General features: G+C 36.6%; 1 protein-coding gene across 1 annotated transcript in view; it reads right to left on the bottom strand.

Moving 5' to 3' along the window:
* Positions 1–2,230: 2,230 nt before the first annotated feature.
* Positions 2,231–16,169, bottom strand: part of SCAF8 (SR-related CTD associated factor 8) — a 67,801-nt gene continuing 53,862 nt past the window's right edge. Inside the window, 7 exon segments of the mRNA XM_009644291.2 lie at positions 2,231–11,302; positions 11,305–11,552; positions 11,554–12,181; positions 12,830–13,051; positions 13,665–13,745; positions 14,272–14,416; positions 15,943–16,073. Coding sequence (XP_009642586.2) covers positions 10,557–11,302; positions 11,305–11,552; positions 11,554–12,181; positions 12,830–13,051; positions 13,665–13,745; positions 14,272–14,416; positions 15,943–16,073 — 2,201 coding nt within the window. The 3' untranslated portion in view covers positions 2,231–10,556.

Below are 16,169 nucleotides of genomic sequence, written 5' to 3'. Positions count from 1 at the left end.
AAGGAGTAGCAAGACTATATGGAAACTGTTCCTTCAAAACACATCAAAACTTCACTTTCAGACTGAAGACACTGGAAACCATGCTATAAAAATCAGCTTTGAAATGCTCACTGCAAAGAGCTTTTGCCAAAGAAAAGAAGCAATAGTGAAAATACAAATAAGAGAAGTATCTTGTCACACAGTAGAGATTTTGTGCCAGAAGAAAACACACCAAATTTCCAATTTCAAACTCTTTAGAAATGGAGAACAACGGCATCAGAAGGATTCAAAAGGCTACTGGAGGAGACCTAAGAACATCTTGGTTAGGAATGGTGATGACGATGGGATGAAGTGCTTCTGCGCCAGCTGTTACCAAGCATGGTAAAGACCACACGAGGAATGGAAAAGAAAATGCAAGTGAATGTATGTTTGAGGTATCCACCTACTACTAGCTATTTCAGAAGATCAGAACCCTGAAAAGTTTCAGAATTTAATTCTTGGCCTTTTCCCAGAGAGTGAGACCTAGCAGTAGGAATCACACACCTATAATATGTTCAGACACAATTCTGTTTCAGAACCCAAACAAGCACCTACAATGGTTTAATCATCTCTCATTTCTTGCTTGTAGCAGAGTTCCTTTCAAGCAGAGCACCTGGTTCACAAATCTGACTTGCCAGCAATTATTAACTCGAAAATCATATTAGTTCTAACTTCAAATACTTCTCCTGTATATAAATATTAACCATGTGACAAAATTCGGTATAAAAAGACTGTTGTCCTGCCTGCTGTAGTAATACTGCTATTGTGGCTCAAGCAGAAAAGAAAACTTTGATCCCCAGGCGAGTGGGAGCCTCGTGTCTCTGTGGCTCAGGACTAGCCCACCCTCGCGGCGCCTGCCTGCCTGCCTGCCTGGGAGGCACAGCAGTTCCCCTGGAGCCACCTGAGCTCCCTGCGCTACCTCTTTGCCCAAGATGAAAAGTTGCGGTAGGTGGTTTTGCCAGCCAAGTGCCAGAGTAATTAAGGCTGTGTCTGCCACAGTCCACCAGAGCACCATTTTCTATAGTGTAAGGCTGGGAACTTTATACTCACATAACAAAATCCATCACCAACAAGACTGAACCTTTCCTACTTATGCAGCAATATTTTGTTTTACTTAAAAAAAAAAAAAAAAAAGATCCTAACTACCACATGGTGTAAAAACCTGGTGTAACAAACCAAATGTTTCCTAGCAAGCTAAATTTAAAACCGTAACTTAATATTCAGGTTTTTAAATATTCACTTCATTTTCAAAGATGATGTGTGTTGAAATCTATACATAAACACACCCATGTCTAACTTTGACTCCTTTGACACAGCAAGATGCATCTGCTGCAGGAACACCACCAGTGTAAGACGTACAGCCAGAGGAAGAGTTCATACTGTAACTTGTGTTTCCTTTCATATGGTGTAGGCTGTAAATCCTATGGCTAAGCTTTCCAGAAGCTACTATAAAATGGATATATACACATACACCAACAGTCCAACAATAATGAATTCTGATGTACTGTGTGTCTTGCGGTACGTAGCTCAAGTCAATGCTAGACAGTAATTGTAAGGCAAGACGTATCATTTCAAAGCCGTATTGTAAGATGCTTAATAGGTCCAGGTTTTGAAAAAGAATTAATGAGACAAAAGAACAGTAGTGAGATTTCCTGGGAAGGACCTCTAAGAAAATACAATTTTCAAATAGATGGCTTTCAAAAAAAGCCAATCGGATGGGTAAAACAAACCATGAATTAAAACCTTTCCAGTTCTCTAGCAGACTTTTCTTGGGCCTTACTTTCTTACCCATAAAATGCTAGAAATGTTTAGAAAATTGCTTTCACATCTTTGTTCCTTTTGGATTTATGTTTGCTTGCTTTTCTGTATCAACATAACAGACATTTAGAACAAGTTAATTCTCAAAGTTGGGAGAAGTGAAATTCTTCATTATTTTCAGACTCTTTCTGGGTTAAATTTCTTCACTGTGAATAAGACAGAATAAAATATCTGGTGACGAGGTAAGGAACACAGAAGGGAAATGCAAGACCACGGCATTCACAACGGTGAGCGAATGTTGCATGGGAGAGCTCCTGAGGTCGCTCTAACTTGTGTGTAACTTTTCAAGTTGGGTGGTGTGAAAAACGCCACTTTAGTTATGTTCTTGAACATGCTGGAACCAGACTATCATGACAAAGATATGTAATTTTGGATAAAAATTTTATTTCTTTTTTTACATGTCATCCATTCTTATTTCTATTCTAGTTAATACAGAAATGTAAGAACTTTTCGTTGGAGAAGGAAATTTACTGAGGAGAGTTAGGCAGCACATTCTAAAATGAAGTAAGAATACTTTATTAACCTAGTGCATTCATTTTTCTTTAAATCATTTAGAGGAAAAAAATGCTATTTAAATAAAACACAACCTTTCAAAAAAGCAGTAAGCAGAGGGGGAAAAGAAAGCTAGAGGACATAACGGATTCTAAACAAAGAACAGTGACCGCACATTATAGTGCTGCTCTGCATGTGGCAGTGAAAAGATCTACTTAGAAAGCAGGATCGTTTGGGGAGAGCCAGAAGATAAGACCAATGCATTTAACTAGCTTTAATTTGCTTGATTGCTTTCAGTCGATGAATTTCCTAGCACAGGATTAGGCAGGTACAGTGCTTGCAATTTTTTTTAGACATTTTGTACAGTCTATTCCACCATCCGCTCAGAATCTTGGAACAATCGTTATTAGGGCTGCCTGCTCATAAATATTTATACAGGGGAAACAGGATTAAAAAAAACAAAAACAAAAAACCAAACCAACAAATCCCCTAGAAGGCTTTGGGCTTAAAAGCAGTAGAAAAAAAATCAGTGAAACCAGAACGAGATAATCTTCTACCGCCTGCTTTTCTAAAGGCCGCTGAAGAAGAAACTGAGACACACAAGACAAAACCTTTGAAATTCTGGATCCAGTGAAGCCAACAGCAATGTCCCACTGGTAAAGAAGTGAGGCCGTATATCACATACTGGTTTAGCACTAAGACTGAAGCAGCATTACTTTAAAGTCTCTAGAAATAACATGAGAGGTAACATAGTAATTTTCATCAGGAAAATTATTGTGTTCTACAGATAGCAGAAAGCAAATGAGCCTGTAGCTAGCACTTCCCAAACCGGGATACTACTGTGAAATGCACCCTTGTAGCTACTGACCTACTCAGAAGTAATCAGTAATTATCTCTGCACTAAGGAGACTTTCCTCCACCGCAATGTTTCAGATGGGTGGTTCACACAGTTCAGGAATCTCCTCTTCTGATTTCTCTGATGGTTTTGCCCCAAACCACATCACTCCCAACTTCTCACTAGCTGTCTCTGTGTCTGTATTACAGTGATGTAATACACATGATGTATTACATATTAGACAAAATACATATGCATTAACCAGAATATCCTCTAATCAGTTCAGAGTGGAACCCGGAACAAGGTCAGTATTTGGACTGGGAGACAACACAAACAAGGAACAAAACAATCTTGGATTTTACACCAATGCCTCAGTTCAGCACGTTCCTTGCAAGTCAGATAGTTCTTTATCATGGTTTTACCTGGGTTCTGCAGTATCTACTACTTAAAAATACCCAAATAGGCATATTAACACTTGTATCAAGTTATTTCCCCAAGAACATGGTAATCTTACAAATATTTATGCCTTCCTGGCTTTTGTGGGTTTTTTTTTTAGGTTTTTTTGGTTGGTTGGTTTTAGTTAAGGTACAAGCAACATTAAGAAAAATGCTCAGGACTTCTTAAAAACTTTGGATGCTTGCTTGTTCATTAGTGAATATTTAATCAGAATGTGTACATTAACTTCTATTAAATTTAAAAAAAAAGAAAGGTTTATTCATGCTTTGTAACTGAGGTTTTACCTGATTTCAAATTAGGCTAACAAGCTATTGCCTCTGAAACAACATTGTCTGTCTATCTGCTGGATTACATACAGATCCAATCCGTACAGCATTTTGAGTGTCTGCTGGAATTTCATGCCACCTTCCTGTTTTCCATAGTGGTTCTGATCATGTAATGAGGATTGCAGGTGTAAAGCATGTATAAAGTGTACACGCAGGAACTGCAGGCAGTATGCACACAAAGCTTGAAGACTACATTTCAATATTTTATATAAATAACATTTATCCTAATCACTTCAAGGTTTTTCATTCTAATAAAAATAATGGGTGCCTCACTCATTTTATCAATTCATAGAACTACAGCTCATCAAGTTTGTATTTTTAATATGGTGAGTTTTTTAATCAACATGAAATTTGAGAAGATGCCATTATTTTTCTTTTAATAAATAACAAAATTCCAAATCAATCAACAAGCATTTCAGTTTGTTTTCAGTATTTTACTTTTAATCACAGATAGCTTGAACAATAAGGCTCTCAATAGTGAATAACCTCCATTGGTAGCCATACTGTACAAGAAATCCATGATTTTCAAGAGGAAGGTTTATGATTGTCCTACATTTAAATAACTCAACTATGCAACTGAATTACATAATTCAAAGGTATTTCTAATTTGTGGTAAGAGGAATTCTGTGATGGCACCACTTCACAAAATAATGTATTGAAAGCATGTGAAAATAAATGAAAAATTAACTGGACAGAGTAGCATAACTTTCAGTAAACATTTTAAAAATGAGTGTCCATTTATTATTTACGTATTTACACTACTGAAATGATGACGTTCTTGAAGAAAATCACTGAACTCAAAACTACATTTAAAATTCTACAACAAAAATTTACTGGTTTTGTCCACATTCTTGTGTAAAGTTTGAAATATATGCTCCTTTTCAGAGGGAAAAAACTTAAGGCACACTTAAAACTGCATTTCACTGCATTGCTAAATGAGATCCGACTACCTCAGAAACAGTGTAAGTCTAAAGTAATTTCTTCCCCTTAATCAACTAAAGTGACAATGATAGAGCTTGACTAGATGAAGGCAGATGGATTTTTAGAAAGGACTTTAAACACTATGATTATTTCTACTTAATTCCCACTGTTATCAAGAAAAAGCTACATTTCTTATTTTTCCAGACATAATTATAGTATGATCTCTCCTTTAGTGTGGAAGTGACATTCATATGCAAAGTCCCAGCATCTATGGCCTATGTGAATCCTACCAATCTACATCTGAGTTAACAATTCTATATCCATTTAATACTCTTCACCTATTAAGGATTTTTTGCACTGGCTCGCACACAGTTATAACGCTCCAACACAATTATAATGCTCCAGTATACAAATCAATATGGCTGTGAAGGTTACCCTAGTTTTAGAAACACATCGTCAGCTACCTTGAAGAATCTCACAATCTTTCTGCATGTCAACAGAAAGCTTGATACATGCTGATGTGAACACATATCCATTATAACACAGATATGCATACAGAAAATCATTCACAAGGAAAATTGCAGCATTAAAGCATTAAATCAGGAAAGAAAAAATGTTCAGCTAACCTACCTACAGGTTAAAAAACTCTCCGACCAGATTTCTGTTTTTGTAAAGCACAAAACAATCCCTTGCCTGAGGCCATTAGTATGATTTCCGCTGACAGGAAGAGAAAATTTAAAACTAGCATTAGCGAGTTAACTTAAAAATGACAAAGTACAGAATTAGTAAACCAGTGACACCACTAATATCACTGTTACTATGCAAGTGCTGAAATGTACATTTTAAACTTCTTAAAAAGAGAAAATACATTCAGCTTTAGCTGCACAATGTATCTTAACAACCTCTTGATTTTTAAGAGTGCACAGACAACCAGTCCTTCCCCTCCTCTAATCTTTGGTAGCAGAGCAGCTAAAAGATACTAAGAGTCGGATAGTCAGTGAGACTACCCTTTTCATTCAGTTTGTGCAAGATTGAAAGGAATACAGGGAATACAAGAATTATGGCAAGTACAGCTTTACAGTTTGCCAACTTCAACAAAACCCCTATTAACAGACTTTCAAGCCATCCCCTCACTGACAATAACAACTTTTCAGATCCTATACACCTTTGCTGGAAGTTACTACTCTTAAAGAGATGTCATGAATTTTCTTTTTAGTAGCTCTATTTGACTTTTCTTGACTATGAAATATCATGTACATACATTAATAAAATTCTAAACGTTTGAGTACCCAAAGAACTTGTACAGACTAAGTGGAGTGAATAGCATCACTAAGTCGACCCTTCAAGGAGAAACGTAAGACTAGTTACAATTAAGAAAGTCTTGCAATATGATATTCTCTTTGCTACTGCAAAGTTCCCGCTGATGTGAAAGAATACAGTAAAGCAACATAGCGGATAGATGCTTTTGCCACTTTTTTTAAATAAACAGCTTCAAATTAAAAAAGAACATCCCGCCTTTATACCTTTTAAGTCAATCTCTCATCTACACAAGTAGATGGCTTCACAGTACATGCTTATTGGTGAAAGCTCAGCACGTGAAAGGAAAATGTGGCTCCGCAATAGCTGTCAACAGGGAAAGAAAGACCCTTTCATTACCTCAATTAACAATAACAAATAATTTTGCTAGTTAGTCTCAATGACTCCTGATACTCTGAATAGGTTTTAAATTCAGCTCCCATTATCAAGAGACCAAAAAAAAAAAATCACCCTTATTATTACGTTATTTTTAAATACATTACTGAAAGTACAAAGAATGAAATTTGGTATCCATTTTTACCAGTTTCAAATAAAATGATCCAAAGATTTGAGTTAGGGGAACATGAATCAAGAAAATGAGTCCTTTAAATGTTGACTGGCATAACGTATCCTTGTGCATGTTCAAAACTGCTGACACAGTATTTTGAGAGAATTCTGCAATAGATTGGCTTATTTCATAAACACCTTCTACAGACAGTTTATTTGATAATTTTCCAACTGTGCCTAAGTAATGCCTATGCATGCTACACTACAGGCTTGATTACAGTATTCCTGTCTTGCCTTATTCAGGGTAAGAATACCTTAACTTCATAAGTAAAGCCATTTAAATCACTGAAATGGCTTGAAGAATGGTATAGTGCTCTACTGAAGCAAAGGCATCTAACAGAATCTATTCCTTGAGTTTGTAATAACAGCGTGAAGCACTACATATAAAAATGAAAGTGTACGAATATTTCACATAAAAAAGCCTTCAGCAAAGAAATCATGTCCTCATAGCAAATGAAGGTTATGCTTCATCTTTGTAATCTTTATGGATGTAGCATTCTGCTCAAATACAGTACCGTGAAAGATCAGAATCACAGGCTGTTTAAAAAGGTAATAAATACATCTAACAACTTACTAATGCATAAGGTCTTCAAGTAAATGTGCATGCCTAAATATATTGTGTTGCCTGCAAAACTACCTGAAATATTTTTCAAAATGTATGTTACTTATGTAAACAGTAGATCAGCTTCTTCAGTTGCTAGAATCGATACCTTTCATCCCTAGAACAAGCTTTAAACAGGCATAAGCCAGAACTGCCCAAATGCCTGGCCCCCATCTTCTTCCTGTCCCGTTCTCACTCATTCCTTTGCATCAGCAAAAATTACATGCCACTACTGTGAACCACATCAAAGAACTGGTCTGGATGTCAGTGCAGCTCCTTTCAAGTGCATGTGTTGGCTTATGATGGCTTAATCTACAGTGAGAAAGGAAAGTCTTCACTCAAACTCTGAAAGATTTAAAAATTCCTACTGGCAACATAAAGAAACCATATTGTTTTGGTAATGCTAAGTCCCTTCTGAGTTTCTGAATATGGCTATTTTGGTAATATTTGTCTGCATGCTACATTAATAAATAAGAAATTGAACAGTTCTAGCTGTAAACATGATGCAGCTGAAGACTGTACAACAAACCTTTATTCTACAAAAAAATAAAATAGTTGTTAGAAATTGATGGTATAACACATATGTACAGTAGCCCATTTATTAAAGCTTGAAAGATATTAACAAAGATAAAAAAATCATTAAACGATACATTGTTTTATACCACTACCAACCAAATTGTTTAACATCTCTCACCTGGTAATTTACCTAAACCATCATACTATGAGCAATTTAGCATACTGCCAGTCCCAGTTTAGAAAAAGAAAAACAGATTAACTTTCAGTTTTAAAGAGGCGTTTAACAAAATATTTGAAAAATAAAGCTACTGCCAATATGTGTTTGATTCCGAGTATTTCTGTGGTCTATGACTGAAGCCTTTTCAAACTGCACATATTGAAATGAAATAAAGAAAATTCCTTTAAGTTCATAAAGTATCCCCTTATAGCTATTTTGTGCATTTGGACTTTCACACAACCATATCCGCCTGACCAGAATACTACTAGTAGGTGGTGCAGCAGCATCAGTGAAGTTCTTTGAGCCAGAGTCTGCCCGTGAAGGTACTTTTTTTACCTTAAACATTGTTCGTCTCAACTCCTGAGACACGTTCTGGTAATAAACACATCAGCAAGGTCTATTACAAAGCAATGGTTATTTAATGCATACCTCACTACATCCTAATGACTACTACTTGCACAGTAGATAAAGAATCAGTCATTCAAGTCCGCTCTCTCAAAGGGCTACCTTCATTAAGCTGACAGTTTGTTTACTATCCAGAATAAAAGTCCCTGTAAATGAAAAACTGAACCGTGACACAGCATGAAAAAATACCCCACCTCCCAGAGGGAGAGGGCAACACACACATGCGTAACTTGCTTCTACGTTCAAAGGCATGCTTATGCTTTACACTCACATGACATTCTCATACTTTCATCCCTTTGGGGGAAGCAGAAGGGGAATTAAAACTTGCATGTTAACACTTTAACGTTAAAGATCAAAATTCTAATCTGAGCTAAAAATGTTTCTTCTACCAAAGGGGCATTCACGTAACTGAATCTACCCTTGGATCCTATTATGCAAGAGAAAAACAACTTTGTCAAAACTGAGTGAAAGGATGCTTTCAGACACAGAATTTTAACAGAAGTTATGTTGAAAGAAGTTGGTGAAATGCACTTGAGTGGAACAAATTGAAAATCTGACATCGCCCTATAGCCAAATCTTTCACCACCAATTTAAAGGATACACAAGCAGCGAAGTAGGTTAAACGGGAGAGAATAGCACTACTAATTTACCTAAGCAGCCAATTCATCTCAGCAATTTAACAAGAGGTTCTACTTCAATATTAAGCCATCAAAACACAAAGCCCCCCCTATATCCGTTAAAAACATGTAGGGTTTTTTAGACCAATAACAGCTTTTTACTTTTCATGCAACATTTCTGGACTTTGAGTCACTAAAAACAAATAACCACAAAGTACTTGAACGCTACCACTATCTACCCAGAATACCAAATATATTACAAAATAAAGACAATGCAAATATTTGCTTAAGTTTTGGCTTCATGCATATCTGCATTTTAAAAAGTAAGCTAAAATCCTACTGTATAGTCTTACAGTATATCATGTTCCACCTTCCAGAAGTAGTAAGAACATCATAACAATGAGCATGAGAAGGTAAATATAAGCTTGACAGTATTGCAGTGAAATAAGTTTTGTTATCTTACTACCTAAAGAAGGTGAAAGGCAAATTTTTACAACCTAGTTTCATTTCAATTTTATTGAACTGTCTAGAATATTCTGTGAGTGCGTGCACATACACAGGCACGCACAGAAAAAGTGGTATCTACAAACAGTTTACACAAATATTTACATACATGTTATTTACACAAACTAATATGACTGCATGATTTTTGATGTAAAAACCATATGCTTCTTGCACATAACTGTTGCATTGGTCTTACAAAAGTAATATAAACCTTTTGCAACAACTAGCTAAGCACATATCATAGCTGATTCCAAGTTTTTAGAGCTTGCAGGTTTTTAAAAAAATACAATACCTAGAACACTGTTATCAAACAAATATGCTTTATTGGCATCTAAAAACAAAATGCACCCAACATTAAAATGTACTTTTTCATTTTTTTAAACCCACTGCAGTACGAGGAACAAATCACAAACACTTACTTTAGAGAAAACAGAGACTATAGTGTAGATTTTACAAAATCACTTTTAATCTCTGTGTTATGCTCCTTAAATAACATGGGCCATTTCTTTTTCTGCCGAATTGTAGGAACATAAAATATCACAGCTTTGTCTATACTTTAAAATTCTGCAGCAGCCTAAAAACACGGACAAGATACACCAGCACCTGTTTTCAAGTATAACAATTTCGATAGCCAACCTAAGGGTAGTATCTAAAAAAATTCCATTTTCTTCCATAGGAAGTCTTTGTTTGACAAGCTGTTATTTTATCTTTGTGAAATTAAAAGCAAGTGGGGGCAAGTTTATGCTTTACCAGAGAAATAAAAAAAAAGTTTACCTACCATGTTCAAATTAAGAACAGTGTTCTATACAAGTCAGTTGTACAGTTATTTAAGTGAAAGATGAACATGAACATCAGATTAACTTAATTCTGGCAGACAAAAGTGAACTGCTACGGTCCAGTCAGCCATTTATCTATTACAGAGAGATGACAACTTTACAAAAGGTATCTTTTACCTACTGAGTGATGATTATGTCCCCTCAGTTTCTGTGCTTTCTACCACTGGTTCACTTTCTATATCAGCTTCTGTGTCACTCTTCTCTTTGTTTATCTCGACGGAAGATGTCAGTTTTTCATAAAGTTCTGGATCGTCCTGCACCTGTGCAGTTGGTGGCTGACTTTCTGTCTCTGTATTTTCACCGTTTACCTGGGGCATATTATCGGCTTTGCGTTGGGAAGTGGCCCCATCAAAATATTCAAAAACCCGTGGATGTGGAGGGGGGATCCAGTTGTTTGACATTCTGTCTCTTCCAAACCTGTTCCCATTAATTTCTCTGCAAAAATTAAAATCTCTGTCATCCCTATCCCTCTGTCTTTCCCAGGGTCTTCTGCGGTCATCAAAATCTCTGTGAGCATCTTGTTCAAATCCTCTATTCCAATTGGGACCACTTCTGCTATCAAACCTATAGTTTACATGCCGAAACCTCTCTCTGTCTTCATGGAAGCCTTTAGGGCCACCATAAATAGGGAAGGCATGGTGCTCTCTTTCATCATAATCTCCTCTCTGTCCCCAGTGCTTGTCTGAATTGAAACCAAAATGCTCTCTTCGACCAAGGTTATCTATACCTGGTCTTCCAAAATTTTCTCTCATGTCTACATGTGGTCTTCCAAAATGTTCTCTTCCATCTACTGGAGGCCTTCCTATACCCTCTCTTGGATCAACTGGTGGTCGTCCAACAGAATCTCTAACATCCACTGGAGATGGTCTGTTAAGATTATCTCTTTCTTTTGATTAGAAATGCTATCGATATTTTGTCTTCCTGGTGTTCCAAAAGGTCTTTCTGTTTGATTAAAAATATCTCCTGGAGGAAAAGGACCTCGAGGTGGTGGGTGAAGGGATGGATCAAGGATTGCTGGAGGAGGAATACTGCGCTGCGGTGGTATTCCTGGCTGCATTAATGGAAACCTTGGTCCAGGCGAATGGGGCATTAGGCCTGGACGGATATCAATGAGAGGCATTCCTTTTTTTTTGAGCAATAATATTTAAATGAGGCATATTTTGAACCCCAGCTGGATGCTGCATTGCCAGAAGTCCAGAACTGCTTGAAATATTTGGTGGCGGCACTCCCATAAGTCCAGAACTACTTGAAACATTGGGTGGCGGCATTATGAGAAGCCCAGAGTTGCTTGAGACACTTGGTGGCTGTACTCCTGCCAGAACTCCTGAGCTGCTTGAGACACTGGGTGGCTGCATTCCTGTCAGAAGGCCAGGGCTGCTTGAGACACTGGGTGGATGCACTCCAGCTAGAAGCCCTGAGCTACTTGAGACACTGGGTGGTTGCACTCCAGCCATAAGTCCAGAGCTACTTGAGACACTGGTTGGCTGAACTCCGCCAGCAAGAGAAGAGCTACTGGAGACACTAGGTAGCTGCACTCCTCCTGCCAGACCAGAACTACTTGAAACAGTTGGTGGTTGCACTCCTCCTACAAGTCCAGAGCTGCTTGAAACACTGGGTGGCTGTACTCCCCCTGCAAGTCCAGAGCTACTTGAGACACTGGGTGGTTGCCCTTCTCCAGTAAGCCCAGAACTGCTTGAGACGCTGGGTGGCTGCACTCCTCCAACAAGTCCAGAGCTACTCGAGACATCACTTTGCACTAAAATGCAGCAACAAGAAGAACAGTTAACAGAAAATACCAGTGTAACACATAGCATTCAAAACAAAATGCAGCTTAAACCACATTCAGTTAACGCATTCAGTGATGACACCACTGACAGGGTCTGTCTCAGTTTCTGTAATAAACATTCATCAGTCCATTCACATTCGTGATAAATGGACATTATGCCACAGAAATGAATGTCTCTACACAGTAAAGAATGTTCAGCAGCTTAAAACTGACAAACCCCACAGACAGCACCCAATTTGTGCAAGGGAAGTACTAAAATCTTTCATGTAATTTTATAAATATTATACTATCCTACTCTCTCCCCTTCTCTTACTCCTTTCCATTGCCACTTGTGTAGTAAGAATGCACTTTTAAGAGGTTTTCTAAAGGGCTTCCACTCTCAGCTTTACTTCTCAAGTCTACAAAGAAAACATCCCTGAGCATAAGCTGCTAGAAATCAATGATCAGATGATGACAAAGATGGTTCCCACCACTCCTCCAACTTAAATTGAAAATGATATTCAGCCTAAAACTTCCTACTCTGTAGTTATTGGGGCAATGGACTACAATGTGCAAAAAAAACCCTCGGAAGTATGATGTTTCCTGTATGCAATCATATCAGACAAAGACATTGCTTACCAGATCTATTGTTTTCACTGGAAGAAATCTGAAGGTCTGTAAGATGTGATGTCTTTTCATCTGATTCTGGTTTGTTGATTGGCAGAGGATTAAAAACGCTTCCAGCAGATAATGTTGGAGTAGCTAGATTGCTTGTGACTGTGCCAACTGGTAGAACAAGGCTAGTAAAAGGAACATCCTTCATTGTCTCTTGTGCAATTGGTAATGGAGGCTGTACTAAAGCTGTAAAGAAATAACAGAAGTGTATTACAGTAATCATATATTCAAGCCTTCAAGATCAGTTTGGCAAAGGTCAGGCTAATAAATAAAAATAAGTGAAATTAATTACCCTAAGTGTTACATTTTTAATAATAATTTCTTATCCTCAATCAGCACTGTAATATTTAATTTTTTTTTTAGAGATCATGAATTGCAAGCAACCTAAGCAATCAGTGCCCTTTAACAGATATTTTTAAACATTAAATGAATACAGTTAAAAGGCTAAACAAAAATAAATTATTACAAATTATTCAGTGACTAATACCAAATAGCTCAAGTAACAGATAAATCTGTTACAGACAGGTTCAAGTACTGAACTACACATACAAATAGTAATTCATTTGCCATAATTTTTTTTTTTTTTACAGTAACTCCACGGTAAGTATAATTTTTCAGTCAACTTGAAAAGCTTTGTAGATCTTTTCTCAATACCTGCTTAAACCAGCTAAACAGTGACTTCTGTGTTGCTATTTTCCTTTACACAGGATTAACTCGCTTTTGACTAAGTAACAAGTAGCGTATCAAACAATTAAGCTTTTCATAACACACAAACAACTATAAGAAGAACCAAACTTACGTGTTGGGACAACTGGTGGGACAACAGGTGGTGGGACCACAGGTGGCGGGACCACAGGTGGAACTGGGGGAGGCATATAACCTATATCGAAAAAAATGACAAATTATTACAAGGGAGGCAAATAAAAGTTTTGCAGTGAAAGCTTGCATACATTATTCATCCTGAAAAGCTGCATCACTGAAGACTAGCAAGTAGCAAATGTATGCGAAGAGGCAATGGTGACTGTTTTCAAAAACAATCCCATCTTTACTGTAGATGATCTGCATGTCCATCTTTAAAAGTGATTTCTGCCAGCAACATCCAAAGAAGAAAATTAAGAGTTTCAAAATTTTCCAAAGAAAGGAGACTAATCTTAAGGATTTTAAAATTTTCATTTTTACCAAAGTTCAAAAAAATTCTGCTGCAATTCCTATTCTTGACAGAATACACCGGTAAAAACAATACTAAGTCAGACGTAAGAAATCCCATACTAGATGAAAGATTCAAAGGCCAACTGGCTCAAACAGTAACTGGTAGCTGATGGAAAACTATACAAAGCGTGATGTACATAGAAGCACACAAACAGAGTATACTCGTTACACACTCAACTTAATTTTTACTAACTTACCTGGAGGTGGCTGTGAAGGGTTGAAACTTGCTCGCAAGAAGGGTGGAGGAGGAATTGCGCTATAACCAGGAGGAGGGACAGACATTGTGACAGGAAACGCAGGTGGAACCAAGCTAACAGCAGGCACAGCTGGAGCTACTGGAATCTTTTTTTCATGGAAAGAAAAAACAAGCAACTTCAATACTTAAACAGTACTTAATGCCATTAAAAGAGGGATAAACTGATTCGACAGCAATTCACGTTAAGCACTAAATGTATCAAAGGCTTTGTATATATTCTGAACACCCTGAAGAATCAGATTGCATTCTGAGATGGCACCTACACTACAAGTAAACAAGGACACTGGAAGAATCCTATTCTATCTTTTCTTTATCCTAAAAAGAACAGAAAAATACGCAGTTAAAACACTATATTTATTCAAGAATAAAAATTTACCTATCAGAGAGAGGTGAATGCAGAAAGAGAAAGAGAGAAAAATAAGGAAAATGTAGACAGTGTGGCAATTTGAGAGCACTTAGAAAACAGCGATTCTATTCTCATTAGAAAAATTTACAACTTTTAGAACAGTACTGGAAAGTCAAATTCAGTGTATGTAATTATAAGGCTAATAATACCTATGAAATCTTCTCAAACTTCTGTTCGAGCTACACGTTTTGATACAATGCAACATAATTACAAGTAATTAGCAGCAGAATAAAAGCAATATATATGTATATTTAAATATATACTGATCACAGGAGACAGCTGAAATAAGATGACTGAAGACAATTTTTGTGAAAAGAAAAAAGTTCAAAATTCAGTGCAAGTAAAGGAAATAACTTTCATAGTAATTTTATGTCAGCTCAAGTATTGGAAACGTCTATACATGTTAGAAAAGAAAAAAACTAATAATATGAACAAAAAAATTTGTATTAAGCAACTGCTTCTCATTTTACAATTTCAAATGGTCATTATAAAGAAGTTTTGAAGAGTTTGACAACAAGCATTTGTTATACCTGTGCAGTGTAGTATACTCAAGAAAAATTACACTGTATTCTTCTGTCCTTCCACAATAGGTTTTTACTGACTGGATGTTAATAAAAATTCTGTTTTAGCAGAAGGAAAAAAAATACACCATAGAATCAAAGACTCTCATGAATATAGTCTCATGTATATGTGTGCAACAGCACACTACTTGAATAATTAGATCTTTTAAAGATGAGATTGTCCCTATGATATCCTGCCCAAAATTACTGAGAAGATAATTAAACTTATGTTCAAGGCTGGTATGGGGAAAAGCACATAGGTAGAGAAGAAACAAACACAAGTGAAAAGAAGATTACTGCATTGCTTAGCTTACAGAAAGATGCTTTGCTTTTAATTTCTCCTTAAAAAACTAACGTGCCAGTATTTTTTTTTATTTTTTTTTTTTTTTTTTACAATTGCTCTGTTTTCAACATTTAAGCCTTCACTGGAGATTGTACACAAGTTTGGGATACGTTGTGCACACAAATAAAGATTTTGCCTAACCAAGGCAACTGCTGCTACTCTAAAGTATTTCAGAAATAAACACATATGTATGCAGGACTTGGCTATTTTTTATTTAAGTAGTTTAAGTCAGCATTATCTTATTGAAGAAAAAGTTTGCCCTCCATTTCTGTGTGTTTTTTTCAAACTCAGAGCAATACAAACCTGCAGCATAGTGACTGGTTGTGTGTAAGCTTCTGTCTGCGTTGTAATAACTGTACTCTTATCAACTGCAGCGCTCTGTGTAGTTTGAGTATTTTCTTTAGCAGCTTCTGAGCTTCTGGCTGTTTCCCATTCTTTAAAAAAAGTTGTATTTTTAATACAAAAATAAAATTAATGTGTTATTTCTGTTTATATACTAAAAAATCCTCTTACTTCTTGAAGAATACATT

The sequence above is a fragment of the Egretta garzetta genome, unplaced genomic scaffold, assembly GCF_000687185.1.
Source record: "Egretta garzetta isolate BGI_Z169 unplaced genomic scaffold, ASM68718v1 scaffold397, whole genome shotgun sequence".
In the NCBI taxonomy this organism is placed as follows: Eukaryota; Metazoa; Chordata; class Aves; order Pelecaniformes; family Ardeidae; genus Egretta; species Egretta garzetta.
The sequence above is the reverse complement of the archived record's forward strand: the minus strand, read 5'-3'. Positions and strand labels throughout refer to the sequence as shown.